The sequence below is a fragment of the Sceloporus undulatus genome, chromosome 1 (genome assembly GCF_019175285.1).
Source record: "Sceloporus undulatus isolate JIND9_A2432 ecotype Alabama chromosome 1, SceUnd_v1.1, whole genome shotgun sequence".
Classification (NCBI taxonomy): Eukaryota; Metazoa; Chordata; class Lepidosauria; order Squamata; family Phrynosomatidae; genus Sceloporus; species Sceloporus undulatus.
This window is the reverse complement of record NC_056522.1, coordinates 289,650,554-289,669,961: the sequence shown is the minus strand read 5'-3', so window position 1 is coordinate 289,669,961 and position 19,408 is coordinate 289,650,554. Positions and strand designations below refer to the sequence as shown.

The following is a 19,408-nucleotide window of genomic DNA, read 5'->3' as shown; positions in this document are numbered from 1 at the left end:
ACCAGAGCAGAATACAGTGACACTATTACATCTCTTGATCTAGACACTATACTTTTATTGATGCAGCCTAAAATTGCATTGGCCTTTTTAGCTGCCGCATCGCACTGTTGACTCATGTTCAACTTGTGGTCTACTTGGACTCCCAGATCCCATTCACACGTAGTTTCATTCAGCCAGGTGTCACCCATCCTATATCTGTGCATTTCATTTTTCTGCCCTAAGTGCAGTACCTTACATTTCTCTGCGTTGAATTTCATTTTGTTAGCTTTGGCCCAGCTTTGTAGTCTATTCAGATTATTTTGAATGTTGATCTTGTCCTCTGGAGTATTAGCTATTCATCCTAATTTGGTGTCATCTGTAAATTTGATAAATATGCTCCCAATTCTGTCATCCAGGTCATTGATAAAGATGTTGAATAGCACTGGGCCCAGGACAGAGCCCTGTGGGACTCCACTGGTCACTTCCCTCCAGGATGAAAAGGAGCCATTGTTGAGCATCCTTTGGGTTTGGCCGGTCAACCAATTACAGATCCATTTAACAGTTACTTTGTCTAGTCCACATTTTACAAGCTTGTTTGCAAGAATGTCATGGGAAACCTTGTCAAAGGCCTTACTGAAATCAAGATATACTATATCCACAGCATTCCCTTCATCTACCAAGCTGGTAATTTTATCAAAGAAAGAGATCAGATTTGTCTGGCATGACTTGTTTCTCTGAAACCCATGTTGACTTTTTGTGATTGTTGAACATGTTTTGAAATCAATTCTTTTCAAAAGAACTAGCAAAGTATTAGTGTCAGGAAAGGGCAGGATTTTTTAATGTTTGCCTCATTTCATCACGATTGAAGCTGATCTCAGTAGGATCAAAACCGGTGTCAAGTGAGAATGAGGGACGCTTAACCTGATCGGCAATTCACTTTAAATCATAGTGGGCATGAGCCCTTTGTTAGCTTCCTTCTTCCCTCCCACTTGCTCTGGCATCAGGATTCACTTTCTCCTTTATTCTGCATCCACCTTCTAGCTAGAAGGAACTAGGCTAGATTAAATGTTCTTTATTTCATCTTCCTAAGTAGGTAAGAATCCATTTAGCTAAGAGTTCTCTCTTAATTTCCAAAGGGGAAAATAAATTTGTTTTCTCCCTCCCTCCCTCCCTCCCTCCCTCCCTCCCTCCCTCCCTTTGTTCAAATGGCAAACTGTGAGACACTGTGGTTATGGCATCACCAGAGGCCACCCACAGTTTTCAGGGTTTGGCCTAGAAACTTCAGGACCTGAAAAAAAAAATTGTGAACTGGCAACCCCACCTAAAGCCATAGAACAATAGGATTAAATGGGTTTACACAGATAGGAGAAAAAGCAACACTGCAAATATCCTTGGAGTGTGGGAAAAACTTGCCCAGAAACTGACCTGCAAAAATGAAGTTATTCAGATGCCCCACTAAAACAAACCATACCACAGTATACTATGGAGATCCATATACTATGGCTGAAGAGGGAAGTAGTGTTGCTTCCCTCCTACATCTTAACAAATCACTCCTGGAGTGATGATATTATGTGATGATTAAGAACAGCTAGCAATATTGCAAGTTTCACATTTCATGGCATGGAAATATGGACTTCAACAGCTAGCAGTGTTGACTTCTAATACAAAGCAGTCATTACAACCCACATAATTCTTCTCTTGCTGAGCATATAGAATGAGTTTCTGCACATGAATCATGAGTGCTTTTAAATTAACCCTACCAGTTGGTGCCTACACCTCTAGAAAAGGGTTGCACTTTGCACTTAATGCAGAGGTAACTAGAAGGAAGTATGCTGCTTTTAATGTTTTACCAAGGACCTAAGTACACCAAGAAAACAATATCCAGTAAGAAAAATCTTTATCCATGATGTTGGTTTAACAAGCTTCTCAGACCTTGGTTACAAATCTGCCGGGGCTGTACAATTTCATCATCCAAGGCTTGAGCTAACGTCTCTTCTGAAATTTGTAGAAAGCATCACCCCCAAAACATGGTTAAAAGAGAGGCCTGCTATCATTGTTTTTCATATAGTTTCCCCATAAGTTAGGTCATTCTAAGGATGTGTAGTGAGAAACAGAGCTGCTTCCAAGCAGGTTTTTGTTAAGTTACCATAGGCCAGACATTGGTAATGGCTTTACAAGAGTTTGCTATTGTTGTGTCATTTGAATTGAGGTTTTGAATTCATGCTGAGCTATGGAAACCCACTGAGTGTCCCTTGGTGAATTCCGCTCTCTTATCCTCACAAGAAGGCAAAAGCAAAGCATCTCTGAATGAATCTTATCAAGAAAACTCTGTGATAGTTTTGCCTTGGAGTCTGATAAGTCAGAAACAACTTGAAGGCATTCAAATAACAAGTGAAGAGGCAGGTGTGTTAGAAGACCTTATTGGTACTTTTGCATTTACTTAATAGGATCTAATATATTTTATAATATTTACTATTTTGCCACTGAGTTCATGGTATTCAGATTGTTTCCTCTTCCTGTTGGTTGTTGTTATTTCAATGCAAGCAATGTTGTTATTTCAATGTATTTATTATTATTTTAATAAAATGTAGCTGCAGGTTGCTTGCTAATTTTGAACATCCCACCCCAGTCTTAAAAACAGATCAGAATCATTGGTTAGCATATGAGGGCAAATGAGAAAAGATAAGGCACAACCATCTTTAGGGCAGCAACTATGTTATTAAACAAGAAGCAGACAACAGGGAGAGGACAGGGCAAGAGCCAAAGGAGGCAAGCTATTTGATAACAGATGGAGGCACCTTGATATGCAAGTAACAGCTTCTGTGAAGCAAGGTAGCAGCAAAGGGAAAACGTTTAACTCTGCCAGAACTGCTGTTTTCAGTACTCATTAATTATATTTGCATAGGGGTCAATCAGACCAGCAGTAAGGAGTGGCCAGAGGTTGTGCCAGCCCTGGTCACCCCCTGATCACTGCAGGACTGTGGCGAGCAGACACTGCGCGGTCCCAAAGCTGGCTGCCGCAACAATCCTGAATTGGCCACTGACAAGGAGTCCTTTTTTTTTGGGAGGGGGGTGTTGCCGGTGGTCCCTGGCCACCTTAGGTCATCTGAATGCCACACCCCTGGATCAGCCTGAGGCCGGCACTTTTGGCTTGTGTGTTTCAGACCATAGTTAACTTTGGCCTTTGCAATGGTCTTTGAGCTAAAAGATAATAATAAATGAAAGAATGATGCCTGAATCTCTTCATACCACCAGACACGAATTTATATACACACCTCCTAAAGCTTTTACCAAAAAACCAATGAGGCTGACTATCCATTGGTAGCTGAAAAGATTGCAGGTGGTGGTGGTTTGACCCTGGATTGAGTCAGACTTTCCATCCTTCTCATAACCTTTTCCATATGTCTCTCCCTCTATAAAAACTATAATCCACAATTCTGCCTGCTTAGAATTGTTGTTTCTTCCTTAGAGTGCATGTAGTAAACTGCATGAAAGCCAATTTATCCATCACTAGTACAAGTGAACAACCCTTCTTGGATTCCAGCAGTTTCACTGTTTCATGTCATATAAAATGTGCTGTCATTCCAAAGTAAAATAAATTGCATACCTCAAAGTACTTTTAGGGCACCAGAAAAAGCATAGTATGGTGTTTAATAATATTTATTTGTCCCTCACCGCTGATTTTTTTAAAAAAAATTCATCCTGTGCCATCAAAATTCTGAAAACAACCATCATTTAATAGGAAATGGGAAACAGCTCATTTTAGCAATCAGTCCTGTCAATGTCTAGAGAAACACAATGTGGTTTTGTTTGTGGGCGGAAAATGATTCCAATATAAAATGTCCTGAAGATGGGCTCCACATAGTTTGATTTGCTCTGTTCATTAATGGAAAGGAGACTCAAATTTATCTTGGTCAGTACAAATAACGCCTGCCTGACTCTGGGTAAAATGTCTAGATTGGCATTGATTATAGGAAATAATTTTCCAAAAGAGAATGTGATTCTCTTTGCATAAACAATCTCTAAACCACCATGTCTTAATATCAGTATCATGGACACTGTTTTAATTTCTGCTGTGTTTAACCAAACAATAATATAGTTTGACCTAACTTGTGCACACTCTGAATGATATTTCACTGCTTTTTATTAGACAAAGGCTGGCTGGTTAACCTTTTATGTAGAGCCAACCTCCCATTTCATTTAGTGGGAACTGTTGGCATTCAGTTCTCCCACTATAACACAATTTTAAGGTGATTATATGTTTTTTTTTTTAGAGTTTCAGATTACTATATGTCCCGATTTGCTTGTGGATACATTTTCTATTTAATGGTAGTTGGTTTATTAAACACAGAGGGAAAGAACTGATATGTGAAACAATGCAGCTTGGATTACATCATTTCAGCCTGCAAAACAACTGAGAAGGAGTAATATATCATGTGTTCAAGTACTCCCCAACATAGACAACTCCCACATAAGGAGATAAGTTCAGAAAGGACTGTGCCCTTTGTTGTTTCATAACTGAAGGAGTCCACAGTTAAATGATAGAAATAAGTTTATTTGGCCTATTGAAGAAGTGGCAGAAGTACCCATTGGGCTTTTGAAACCAGAGAAGAAATATGCCTATGTGAAGAAAGATGTGAAGTTATGGAATTAGTTTATACTGATGAACATCAGGGTGCAGATTTCTTATGCTTCAGTCATGGTTTCATTTCATTGTGTGCCCTAAAACTTGCCCTCATTGCATATAGCAATATTCCTCTAATCAATTTGTCAACTTTAAATGTTAATACAGGAAGAGTAGCCATACTTTGAAATCGTCACTGCAAGTCAAACAAGAATAATGAAAGCAGCTGTCAATATTAGCTTGATGTGATGAAATTACTAGTCCAAGATATTAATGAGAAGAAGTTTCTTATATTTTATTGAGTAAATATGTTCAGTTATAGCTGTGCAGTGTGTAGTAAATGTTGTACAAGGGATGTAAAAAAAGGGGGGGGGGGGAGGTCATTTTTTCCAATTTATATAAATCTGTGGTGCAACCATTCTTGCAATGCAATGCAGTACAATCGAATATTATAGAGCTAGAAAATGGTTAGAAGAAGACATCTGATGTATTCAACAGGCTACAACAAGTCTCTTGTGTGGAAGTACTTCTTAAGTGAGAACACCTAAGTGCCCTAAAGTGAGAATAGTCCAAGCCATTTTATTCCCCAGCACAATGTATGGCTATGAGAAATGGGCAGTGAAAAAAGAAAACCAATTCATTTGAGATGTGCTGGAAAAGAGTGCCGAGGATACCATAGACACCCAAGAAGACAAATAAATGGGTGCTCAAACAGATCAATCCCTCAAAGCCAGAATGATTAAACTGAGGCTCTCATACTTCAGCCACATCATGTGGGTCTGGAAACCATGCTTTATGAGAAGAGACTTAGGGATCTGGGTATGTTTAGCTTGAAGAAGAGATGATAAGGGGATATGATAGCCCTGTTTAACTCTTTGAAGGGGTGTCATATTGAGGGTGGAGCAAGCTTGTTTTTTATTGCTCCAGAGAACAAAACACAAAGTAATGGATGCAAGCTATAGGAAAAGACATTCCACCATAACATTAGGAGGAACCTCTTGACAATAAGAGCTGTTTGACAGTGAAACAAACTCCCTCAGAGAATGGTGGAGTTTTCTTCTTCGGAGATCTTTAAACAAAGGCTGGATGGTAATCTATCCGGGCTGCTTTGATTGTGAGTTCTTGCATGGCAGCAGGTTGGACTGGATGGCCCTTGTGGTTTCTTTCAACTGTATGATTCTATGATTCTATTGACACTTTCACATGAGGCACTTACATTTGCACCTCACTGGAATCGTTGCTGAAACGCTTCAGAAGCACGGAGGTGGGATTGCTGGTCACGCTTCTGAAGCGTCATTGAGGCGTCCCGCTCTTCTCCTGTCGACGAATCATTTGTGGAGCAGCCATTTTTGTAATAACAGAAGTTCCCATTATTACAGAAATGGCTGCTCTATGAACAATTCATCAATGGGAGAAAAGCAGGATTCACTTCAGTGATGTTTAAAGAAGCACGACTGGCTATCTCACCTCCACACTTCTGAAGTGTTTGGGCAATGATTCGAGCATTGTAAGTGCCTCATGTGATAATCCCCTATGAATAATTATAAAAGGCAATTATGCTAGTAAAGGTAGAAGGCAGTAGAAAGAGTGGAATACCACATATCAGATGGTTAAACTCAATCAGGGAGGACATGGGCCTGGGCCTGCAGAACTTGAGCAGAGAAGTTGAGGACAGGGGGTCTTGGAGAAGTCTCAACAACAGGGTTATCATGAGTCAAAGTTATCTTGAGGGTAGTCAACAGAAGCAACCATGGCTTCATGGTTAAGTATGAAATATCTTTTGCTGATTAAAAATGGAAAATGTGACCAGACTATATGAAGCGTCAGGAATACCATTGCTACTAGTTCTCCTGGTGCTGCTCTAGCCACTCAAAATGTCTTGAACATCACCACCACAGAGATGGAAGGAAGGGGGCAGGAAGACTTTATATATCCTTCACCCCCACCCCCTATGATCAACATTCAGGTGCAGCTGTGCCTGTCATGGTTCTACCTGGCTTTTCTCCATTGGGTGCCATCAAAAAGACCTCCTCCAATACAGTGCCTTGTGAGCACAGAGCTGCTTTCTGTCTTTTTATGAAAAGCTTTATACTATCCTAATATGTGGACTTCATTAGTATTTTGTTCTCCTGTAGAATCATATGGTTGGAAGGAACCCTGAGAGTAATCTAATCTAAGCTCTGGCTAATTCAGGAACTTGCACCAAAAACTTCCCTGACATATGGATATCCTACTGTTATGAACACAGTAGGATATCCATATGTCAGGGAAGCTTTTGGTGCTTCCTGAATTAGCCAGATTTATGATCTCCTGTGAAGTCCATTACCTTATAAGATAGTCCTTTCCACTGTTGAACAACTGTCACCATCAGAAAGTTATTCCTAAAGTTTGGTCATAATCTTTCTTCTAATTTGAATCCATTGGTTCAAGAGTTTTGGAAAATAAATTTGTTTCTTTTCCTCTGCAATACCTCTTCTGTTATTTGAAGATGGATACCATATCACTTATCCGCCTTCTGTTTTCCAGGTTGCAATAGTCAATACTCATGTGGTTTGGTTATCTCTATACATGGTACTCCAGGTGGGGACAGACCAAGCAAAATGGATAGATAGTTTTATTTGTGGACATTATAGTAGTTAGTACAATCCAGAATTACATTAAATATATTTATTTAGGCATCATAGTCTTTAATCATATTTACTGTAGTCTACTATGACCCCTACATTTTTTCCACATGTACTGCTATCAAAGCAGGTGTTACCCATTCTATAGTTGTGCGTCTGATTTTTTTTCCTCCTTAAATGTCATGCATCACATTTATCCCAGCCAAAATTAATTTTATTTGTTCTGGCCCAGTTCTCCAATCTGTTCAAGTCATCTTAAATCCTTACTCTGTCTTCTGAGTTATTAGCAATCCCTTACAGTTTGGTGTTATCTGCCATATTCCCTCTACTACTCCATTCAAATACTCCTTCATTTAGAGAACATTGGGTCCAGGACAGAACGATGAAGGATCCCATTTCTCACTTCTCTCTTGGATGAGAAGAAAACATTGACGAGAATTCTTTGGGATGACATGTAAATCCACCAAACAGTAGAATCATTGAGGCCATGTTTTACCAACATGTCTGCAGGAATATCATTGTAATATCATTGAGAAGCTTGCTAAAACCCAAACTGAAATCAAGATACACTCCATCCATAGCATTCAAGATACACTACATTCTCAGAATTTCTTAACCAGCCAACCTTGTAATATTACAAAAAATGATAAAATTAATCTGCTATGATTTGGTTTTGAGAAATGCATCCTAGCATTTAGTAAATGCAATATTCTTTTTGCAGTACTGACAGACTAACCATTTAATGACTTGTGTCTGAGGAAGTGGACCATGTCTATGAAAGCTAATGCAATAACATGTTTCTTTTACCTAGTCTCAAAGGTACTACAGTTAAATGATATATTTTAGAACCTTGGAATCAGCATCAAGCTGAACAGGCAGAAGTTACCCAGGTCTTCATTAACACCCCCCCACACACACACACACACTTTTAAAATGGGGACATTTGCTATCCATCCTGCAAAAAGTTCCCAAACAATTTCCAAATAGAGAAATATTTTATCATTTGTTACCATCTGTAACTGATGGTTAATTTATCATATTTAGTGATATCGTCAGAGGCTGCTCCTTTGACCTCACCAGGGGCCAATATAGATCTCAAGTTTTGCCCTGAAATCTTGGTGCCTGAGATACTCTTGACCTGTCCTAGTCATAAAACTAAGTGAGAGTTAACTGTGAGTGTGTATCATAGTCTAATTAATACCATTTGAATCTTGGGAACAGGCCAAATTAGAACTTCAGATGAAATTTACAGAAAGTACAATAGAAACTTAAGACCAGGTACTTTGCTGATGAGAATACTGTTAGTATCATCTTCATCTTCACCATGTTACAGCAAATTTCATCTGATGACTATAGGTCCACATACAGACTATTTATCTAACCTGAGTCCAGGTTAATTGTGTTTCAAATGCTGCCAAGGAGGAACTGCCATCAATATTAATCAAGATGCAAAATAGTGTCTGTCACTGCAGTGTGGTCAGAGCTCAGTAACACCAAATAGCACTCCAACAATAAACAAAAATATTCATTTGCTCTTCACTGCAGGTTCCCATGACTGCCTCTGATAAATTTAACCTGTCATCTGGAGAGGTTTGTTGAGTACAGCTTTAATAAGTAAGGACGACATCATTATTCATCATGCTGTCAGCTACCTTCTAGTCTGATCACCAGTAAAACAATGCCTGGGGATTGGGCAAGGACAATGTTTGGCTCCACAAAATGGCTCTGCTTTTTTGAGGAAACGTGTTCAGGCAGATGCGGTTTCTATTCAAAACTGTTCAACTATGAGCCTTCTCGTATGAGCAATGAATTTGCAGAGCCATTACTACCAAATTTAACACTTTCTGTTTTAATAATGGATAGGAGTAGTCTTGCAGCTCACTGTTAATCTGAGATGAAGAGTGCCATGTTCTTGCCTTAGGCTAACCATGTCCTTCTGTCTATTCACTGTGAAAATGTGGGCAGCTCTTAGTATTCTGCTGAGGTTTTTCCCCATATTAGTTTATAATCAACCAGATTTTCTTTTAAAGCTTTGTTATTACCTTCTTCTGGTCCAACTGGGTAGAATTATTGATTTGACCATCCATAATTGTATTTGGATGGGAAACCATTTTTTGTGCCAGATTTTCCATTACTTCCTGTCTGGACACTTTGCTCTGTATTCATTTTAGGGTTAGCTCATGTAGCACCAGATTACTGAAAAGACCATAGAAATTAGTAATAAAAGGAGTGGCATTAACATTAGACAGGTAGGGCAGATGCCTTAGAAAGCAGATGTTGGAAGAACAATACTAAGTTTTTTGTGAGTTTTTCTGGCTATGTGGCCATATTCTAGAAGAGTTTATTCCTGGCATTTCATCAGCATCTGTGGCTGGCATCTTCATAGTTTGCTGGCATGGAAGAGAATTGGGTATATATATACTGTGTGACTCTGGGTAGGGAGGAGGGATCTCCATGTTAATCTATGTATTGTTCTGCTTCCCTGTGCATACTGACCTGATAGTTATTGGGAGAATAAGGTAATGCATAGGGAAGCCATGGAAATCCACAAACACCTGGATGACTTCAACAGGAAAGAAGAAATGCTTAAAGTTAACAAAATTTGTCTAAGTCCTCAAAAATAGCAAAATCAGGATTCAGTAAATGCAAATGGAAAACCATCCAGGGTCAAGTGCTTTCCCAGCAGACAATGATAACTAATTAAGCAGAATCCTCTTTGCATATCCTCCCACCCAGAGGCCTTGCCACGGACACAGAACAATACACAGATTAACATGGAAATCACTCCTCCCTACCCAGGGTCTCTCTCTCTCTCTCTCTCTCTCTCTCTCTCTCACACACACACACACACACACACACACTGTGTGTCCCTGAATAGGGAGGAAAGATTTCCATGTTAATCTGTGTATACACACACACACACACACACACACACACACACACACCCAACTCCCTACCATGCCAGCATTCTCTGAAGATGCCAGCCACAGATGCTGACGAAATGTCAGGAATAAACTCTTCTAGAACATGGCCACATAGTTCAAAAAACTCACAGAAAACTATGGATGCCAGCCATGAATGCTTTCAACTTCACAACAACACTAAGGTTTTGGAGAAGAAAGCTGAAAGTGCTATTACCTTGTCTGACGCACCCTAAGGACTTTATCACATGGGGAAATTGGGTAACTTCATTATCCAGTGATATTCGCATGATCACAGTGAAGATTTTCACACGCATTGCTATTAAAGATGACTTAATACCTTGCAGTGTTTAATTGTGATGGAAGAGAATGTTGTATCACAAATTCTCTACTCTCATCAATTTATTTATTTATTTATTTATTTATTTATTGGATTTATATCACACCTTTCTCCCAAAATGGGATTCAAGGAGGTTCACAATAATTTAAAAAGATAAAACTAAAATACTGATTACAAAAGTTAAAAAATAATTAACTGTTACTAACTCTTCTGGCATGCCTATCCTGTCAATTTTAAACTATGAATTTTAAAATTTTAATTTTTTTGTTTGGATGATTTTAATGTCTAATGGTCAGCTTAATACTATGTTTATGTGTTTTAACCTATGTGTTTAAATGATTTTTGGTGTTATTTATTTATTTTATTTTAATCATTGTTATGCCCTACTTCACACGTTGAGAAGAGGTGGATAAGAATTTTTGTTTATGTTGTTGTTGTTGTTTGCAAAAAAATGAGCTTGTTGACAAAGCCTAACTTGTTTTGAACTAAGACATAATGGAATCAATGGTGGATATTTTATACTATTCCAAAAATCTGGATGCACGTCTTCTGACTTGAAGTCTTTTCTCTGTGCAAAGCGGCAAAAGCAATCCATAATTTAAAATATCCTTGACAAAGCAAAAATACTCTACAGGTGTAAAATATCTTAACAATTTCCTGCACCAAATGGCTATTGGCAAAATGAATGGGGATTATGCTTGGTGGTGTTGTAGAATATCTTTGCAAAATTCCTAGTCTTGCAAGAGCTTTGGTTGAGGACAAAGACAATCAGCCAGAAACATAAAATCCCATATTTTTCCAGTTTGTCATTATGGCTATATTTTTGTACTTGTTTCCAGAAAAATTAAGGAGACACATTTGAAAGTATGAGTTCTATGTTCTCTTTATAATGATATTGTACTTACTCTCTGCTGTTTCACAATACCAGAAGCACCTGCATCAAACAGCTTGAAGCAATTTATCATTGCAGAAGGAGCCACTTTCACTGGGTAATAGACGGGAACAAGTTAAAATGTGTGTGAAACAAGATGCTATATGCTGTCATTACCCAAGAATTGTGTAAAAGACACACAAGGGAATTAAAATGGAAACAGTGCATGAGAATTACATTTGCACCGTCCTTGGAAAACACATTCATTCAAATTAAAAAAAAAATACAAGTGTCTAATTTACAAATCAAGCTTTCAGAGTTTCCATTAGGTTGTGTACTTAAATCTGGGTTGGTGTACAGAATTTAATTAATATTCTGTTTCAGTTGCTTAGAGGTTTTCCATGCATAATTTTAGAAGATTCTATTACTTGTTAGTAGGAAGTTTACATTACTATTTAAGCATGTGAAACAACTGCATATGGGTACCATATATTTATTGAAAAATTGATGTCATTGAAAAAGTTCATTTCTTTTACTTTTAAAATATATTTAGATGTATATTGTCTAGAGTCAGCATGTTGCAGGGCAGTGGCATCACTAAGATTGGTGTCACCTGATGTGGTAACTCATGGTATCCTCCACCCATAACACACCATACAGAATTCCTAGTAATGGTTTTTTTGTATTAATATTTTTTCCATAAATTATTAGTCCTGTATATCAATTAATGTAATGGTAATATTTGTGATAACAACAAATAGCAAAATTAAAATTATACCTTTAAATTACAATTCATATGCACAGCCCAATTGTATTTACATGCATATTGTTTCATGTGGGTAAAGTGAAAACTTGGTAAGATTCATATTTTTAAAGAAAATTTCAAAACAGAATATTTTTTAATTAAAAAATTATTTTGATTTGATTTTATTTATTTTTAAAAAAACTTGCAACTGAGTCTTTGCTTCTGGATGCATCCAGAAGGCAAATGTCCTAGTTGTCCCGCCCATATGGGTCATGGGTGAAAGATAACCCATGTTCAAAAGGAAGTCATGATGAGTTCCTTATCCTCTGAGACAACAGACAGGAAGTCAGTGACTGGCTTTACAGTCAGGTTTTCTGACAATCCAGTGGTCTGGAGGTCTAAGAAGCAGAATTGTGTTGCCTTAAGTACCATGGAGGCTGAATTCAATGCTTTGTTGGAAATAGGCAGAGATGTTCAGTGGGTCAGGCAGTTGTTGGTAGATCTTGGGAAACCATGCAACATACCAACAATCATACACAAGGACTCACGGGCATGTATTGCGATGGCAGAAGCCAAGAACTTGAAGTGTACTGTCAAGTACATAGGCATTAGATACCAGAATGTGCATAAGTTGGTGCAGAATGAGGTTCTGAAGCTGCATCACATTGGTTTGGAAGATATACCCATGAAAGCACTACCTGTAGAAAGGCATGAGAGGATGTCTATCAAAGTGGGTCTTAACTCAGGAGATCACAGTTGAAAACACTACACATGGAATGCATATTGCTGGACATCTAGACATTTTGGAGGGGAATGTCAGGATGGATGCATCCAGAATGAAAATGTCCTAGATGTAGCAATATGGGATATGGATGAAAGGTAACCCAAGTTCAAAAAGAAGTAATGATGAGTAAGCAGATTAAAGGTTGCTGAGTCACAGGAAGATAATTACACAAAGGCAGGACATGAAGTCACCAAGCTTCAATACTGTAAAGTCATGGCACATGTAAACCACAAAACTGTGTATCACATCAGTGGGGGTTGGACTAAGATCTCTACCGATGAATGTTTAGAGCCAATGCCCTGTGTGGTGATATAGTGGATGAATGGAGTATTTTGAAGGTCAGTGTAAGTAATCGTAAATATCAGAACGAAGATTAAAAGCCTCTTTGAGAATAACTCAGCAGTTGTCATGTCTGTACCTTCTGTGTCCGGGAGCAGGAGTTCTCCAGCCTGCACAAACTATACAACAGAGCTTTCTGTGGCATGTGTTCCTGGCACAAAGCTTCAGTGTGTGGACTTCAGGTTGCACATGTGCCAACAACCTTGCCCCACTCACACTATTTCTTCAGCATTTTAAAGGCACACAGACAAACACCACAACCCTTTACTGCCAAAAGGCAGATGTTTGGGAAGCAGTGGTGTCACAGCTTCTTGAAGGTGTTGCCTGGTGCAGGCTGCACCCTCACACCCCCAGTGATGCCCCTGCTGCAGTTTGAACTAATGGATACCCATCAACAGCCTTTTCCCTTTCTACTGCCCACACTGGTGTAGTTACAATGATATACTACACTAGCAGTAAGGAGGAGGAGAAAACAGTAGGAAAGAAGAAACGTGAAAAAAACATAGGTCTGCATCCAATGTTATGCTGGCCTCGCTCAGCACAACAGAACTTTGTACCCCTGCATAGCAGTGAAAATTTTCAAACTGAAATTATTCAATACCTCTTAGATTTGCATTCTTTTTTGAAATAGATTTCTCCCCATTCTATATATATATATATATATATATACACACACACACACACACACACAGAACCAAGCTTTCCAGTTTCAGACTGTTGGTGAATAACACTAGTGACTGCACTTTCTCCAAAGTCACACATTGGTGACAAGGGAAGACAGACAAAATCTTCAAGCTCCAAAGAGCCTATTTCCCCAAGGCCTTACTTTCTTCATGATCATGACATCACTAGCCTTTTTCCTTTCTATTGCCAACATTTGTGAAGTTACAGTGATATATACTATACCCCCAGTAAGGAGAAGGAAACAGCAGATAAGACGATAGGTGAAAATAAATCTATGCCTGCATCCAGTGTTATGCTGGCTGCTGTCAGCAACAACAGAAATTTGTTCTTCTCTCTCCTCTAAAAATATACACTTCCCCAAAAGACGCATATCAGTAAAGTTTCCCAGCCTTTGGGGTCAGGACTGAGAGCCAGAAGAGGCTCCATGGTGGGAGCACTTCCATCAACAGAGGTAGGTCACTAGATCCCAGGAATAAATTGTTGCTTTAGATCAAAACATTCATGTCTGAATTCACTGAAAAATTTCCAAACCACTTGATGATATTAATCTTATACATGGATTATTTATACACGGATTCAAGCATCCACAGTTTGAAAATATTCAAAGAAGTGTAAATTTCAAATATCAAACCTTGATTTTCCATTTTTTTTTAATAAGGAACACAATTTTGCTATGCCATTATATTTAATGGGACTTGAGCATCCACAGATTTTGTTATCCATGGGGGGATCTTGGAACCAAACCAAAGGTCCACTGTACTTTGGAATTTATTTATCATATGAAGGATAATAATAATAATAATAATAATAATAATAATAATAATTTGTTTTATTTATATACCGCTATTCCAAAGATCATAGCGGTGAACAGCAAGTAAGCTAATTAGCAAGTAAGCTAATTTGCCCCCAACAGTCTGGGTACTCATTTTAGCTCCCTCCTCGGAAGGATGCAAGCCTGAGTCGAGCTTGGGCCCTTTTGCTGGTCTTGAACTCGCAACCTTGTGGTTTTGAGTGAATGGCTGCAGTACAGGCATTTAACCACTGCGCCACCAGGGCTCCTAATAGTATTTATCAGTGTCCTTATAGCTTTTGAGGGGGACAGGAAAGGAGGTGAGATAGTGCTTTCTTCTCCCCAATCCCCATAGCATTTTTCTTTTAATTTTTTTCATGTTTATTAAAAACAGTATTAGGTGAATTCACTATCCCAGTTTGAAGCTAGCATAATTAATGGGCTGAACCAAGGGTTGAAAAAATTGAGTAGGCTTTCTATCAGGCAAATTCAAGACTGCCATTTATTTCAAGTTACAATTAGCCATCTGTTTCCACATATGCTGCATCCATGGGTTCAATCATCCATGGCTTTAAAATCCGGGGGGGGGGGGGGGGGGAGGATTTCCAAAAAGAATAAATTGTTTTTGCCATTTTATATAAGACACAATTTTACTATGCCTTTGTATATAATTGTATAGAGCACCCATGGATTTTGGGATCTATGAGTGATCCTGGAACTAAACCCAGTGGATACTAAAGTCCATTCAAGTAGCAGTGTAAAAGGGCCCAAAATAAACACTACACGATTCACATACGTAGATGTTCTCCACACAATGGAGAGTTTTAAGCCAAGGATAATATGCATGTATACATCCTTTGGTGCATACACTGTATTCACACAACTGATAAAGGCACTTCTGACAGTTAGTATGGCCAGGGTGCACATCCCCAGTGGTTGTTAAAATGGCCCTGATATCTTTTCACCATATACTTCCATGTGACGTTTCTGTACTTTTCACACATCAAATGTGTCAGTTTACAAGACGTAGCCACACTGGAAATCAGCAAGAGAGCAAGCTTTAGTCCATGTTAGATACAAATATGCGCACTTAACACATATAAATAAATAATGAATAAATAACTTTGATGCCTACCTTTTTTTCTAGGAAAACTCGCTTTGGGAAAACCATTTTTGGTCACAAGAACAAGGGGTGGGACTGGGTTGTACACAACATATTTGTGGTGTTATCACCTCAAGTGCTTTGATTATGTGCTTTTTGATGTGGTTTTGTGATAGATGATGTGCTGAGGACTGTATGGGGAAAGAAGAAAAAAAATGTAACCAGTTACTGTTTCACCCTGGAGGTCTTTTATTCACAGGGCTGCCATACATCAAAGCAGACTTGACAGCAAATAACAAGAATTGTTTGACCTTATTGGCATAACTTACCTGTGTTTCTGGTCTGCTCTTCAACTATCTCTTCCTCTGCTGCTTTTCCCATATGAGGTTGCAACCACATGTTTATATCTTCATAAGCAAGTATTTAGTACCCATCAGATGGTCGCACTATATTACATGTCAAAAACATAGTACATCGAGAGCAAAAGGGGACAACTGTGTAGGTGACTGGAGGCAATTTTGGCTTCCATGGGCTAAACCAGTGGTTCTCAACCTCTGGTCCTCCAGATGTTTTTGAATTCATCTCCCAGATTCCCCCGTCATTGGTCATGCTGGCAAAAGCGTCTGGGTGCTGAAGTCCAAAGCAGCTGGAGGATCAAAAGTTGAGAACCTCTGGGCTAAATTGTCATACTTGGGCCTAACCAAAATGAACTTGTATCACATCCTTACACAATTTTGGCCATGTTTATTTGTTTTGCTGTTCTAGATGTTTCAGACTCGTACATGTGCAGATGACAATGGCAATTTTGGCCAGTTTGGGGATGGAAATTGCCTGATAATTGGTTCAAAAATGTTAAAAAAAACTGGGTGAGGGAATGCGGTCTTAGAGTGTGCACAATTGGGGTTTGGGTTTCATAGTCCCCTCATAGTCACACTTTAGCCACACCAGTTCTGAAGAAGTAGCTGCTATGTTAGCCTATTTAAATATAAAATGTAAGCAGATCAGAGGAAGAGAAAAAGAAATAATGTAGCAGCAGCTTTGGACTAGCTTGTTTTTATTTTATCATGAGCTTTCATGCAGGTAATGGTGCTGATTTGTTTTTGGATCAGGGACAGAACACGAGGGTGGAATAAGTTTAAACTTTCTGCCACCTGTATATATATATGTGTGTGTGTGTGTTACATTTCATTTCTGAGAGATGCTTCTCCCTGTTGCTTCTCTGTTCAACATCATCCCTGTCAATGTTATTTTCCACAGAGGAAAAGGACTTCCAGGGTTAAAGGCAATGTATTCTGATCTTTGATAAGTAATGCTATACTGTTATCACACCAGATCCATAAAAGATAGGAACAGGAAATTGCCAGAAAGCACTTTTGCAGCCTGCCTCTCAAAAGGATCATCCTGTATCCTGAACATCTGTATTACTTGTCAGTGCCGTCAATGTTGTTAATATATTAAAAATGAGGCATTAATTATGCACTCTCTCCTCTATTAAAAAAAACCATAAGATCCATTAGAAGCCACTTTAGCTTTTTGGCACAGTTTCTTAATATCTCCCATGTAATGAAATATAGATGGTAATGGGTTCTTGTGTAATAATGAGAACAGAAAATGTGGCTGAAGGGAAGAGCAAAAGATTCTACAAGCTTTTGTTGCAAAGTGTCTGGGAAATTTCCCCATGTATATTTTCATTCATTAGTAACAAGGTATTAGCAGCTAGTAACTAGACCCAATGTAAATTAGGTGTACACTAACACTTGGAAGGCCTAATATGTGGGATGACCAGGTTTCAGTCTACACTAAGCCATTAATTAGGTAACACTGAGCTAGTCACTCACTCTTAGTCTGACCTGCCTCATGATAGTGATGTGGTAGTGAAATGGGATAAAGGATACCCAAGTGAGCTTTCTTGAATTCATTGGAAGAAAGGCAAGATATAAATGATTGGATGAATGAATGATATTGTGTTTAACTTTTTACTATGAAAGCCACGGCTATTTTTCATTTGTGAAAGTGAAAAAGAAAGTTAAATAATATGAGATTATTGATTCACAGGGAAAATAGTAGGCATTTTTTTACTGATGCTCAAATTCCTTATTAAAAATGTTTTGGATCAAGATCAATAAATCTGGGATTTTTGTTTTGAGTTTAAAATTCAGGACATAATCCACAGGATGGTGAAAATCTAGCATTGCTTAGTTTAAGTTAGTTGGGAGGAGTATATATTTACTACCATTTACCCCTGTTATCCCAGCTCATATCTAGTCCAAATAAACACTTTTAACTTTAATTGACTGTCTATTATTTCAAACACAACAATGTGCTTTTCTGTCTGTGGAAATGAATATTTAAATATAAATTTTACAGGCATCTAGAAGTTGAAAAGAAGGAAGTATTTGTACCATTAGATAGTTATTTTCATTTTGAGTCTATTTTCATCTTCACTGGCATCCTGGAGATCATATTTTAGTAAACCATCCTAAAATATTTAGATGATTTCTTAATATTTTAGTACATCTTAATAAAAAAAACATTTTTCTTCCCCTTTCTTAGAACAAAAGCCTGAAAAATAAACTCCTGTCGGGAAGCAAGCTTTGTGGCATTCATGCTGAAGAGGTGAGCAGAATTTTGTACTGTTGTGACCCCAACAAGCCTAGTGGGCAAAGGACTGTTCAGTGAGGCCTGCCACACATTTTATTTCAGGAGTAGAGAAATATGTTGATATTACTTCTACCATGGATTGTCTTCTTAGATCTAGCAATTTTTTCTACAGGTTCATAGAGAAATAGAATATGATCCCAAGATGTGCCCAAGGGAAGCCTTGGAATTATTTGGAGAGCTATTTTTTGAATTCTTAAGGATTCCCCCCCCCCCCCCCCAAAAAAAACACACCAAAACACTGAGATTTGGAGAAGAGCAATATAAAAATACAGGCTTCGATTCAAGACTTCTTATGTGAGCTGACAGGCAGCTTTGCTTGTGCAGGACATCACTGATATCTCACAATTTTCTCATCCTGACATTAGATTATCCCATCACTGAGGGCTTATCCATACTGCACAATTACAACAGTTTTATATTGTTTTAACTGTTAGGGGTCTCTCCCACAGAATCCTGAGATTTGTAGTTTGTTGTGGTTCAACAACTCGAATTTTCTAGTATACTCCTGTGAATTACAGCAGTAGACAGAGAAGTCCAAATACCTCAACAAATGACAAATCCCAGAATTCCATAGGACAGAGCTGTAGCAGTTAAAGTGGTAACAAAACACTACAGTAATGTAATGTGGATAACCCTTGAAATAAGATCCAAACCAAATTTTGGATCAGCACACAACCCACGTATCTTTGGATTCAACTGGTAATAAAGAAATTGGTATTCAGGTGTCACTAAATTAATGATAGTTTAAATTTATGGACCAGATTCATGCTTTATATTTTAGTAAACATGAGCTATAAAACAGCCATGTGTCATGTGCATGTACTGACAACAGTGTGCACCCATTTGGAGTTTTCCAAATAGAGTCACTGTAAAAAGAACCTGAACATGTTTTTCAAAACAGAGTCATTGTCCATCTCCCATCCAAAGGAAGTAGTTTCTGCAAA

General features: G+C 38.3%; 1 protein-coding gene across 3 annotated transcripts in view; it reads left to right on the top strand.

Annotated features, from left to right (window-relative positions):
- The window catches only part of LUZP2 (leucine zipper protein 2), a 469,570-nt gene that overhangs the window by 297,217 nt on the left and 152,945 nt on the right, over positions 1-19,408 (top strand). For all 3 annotated transcript variants that reach the window (XM_042446122.1, XM_042446121.1, XM_042446120.1), the window contains exon 6: positions 18,357-18,419. In XM_042446122.1, the coding sequence (XP_042302056.1) occupies positions 18,357-18,419 (63 nt within the window). The remainder of the gene's footprint in view (positions 1-18,356; positions 18,420-19,408) is intronic.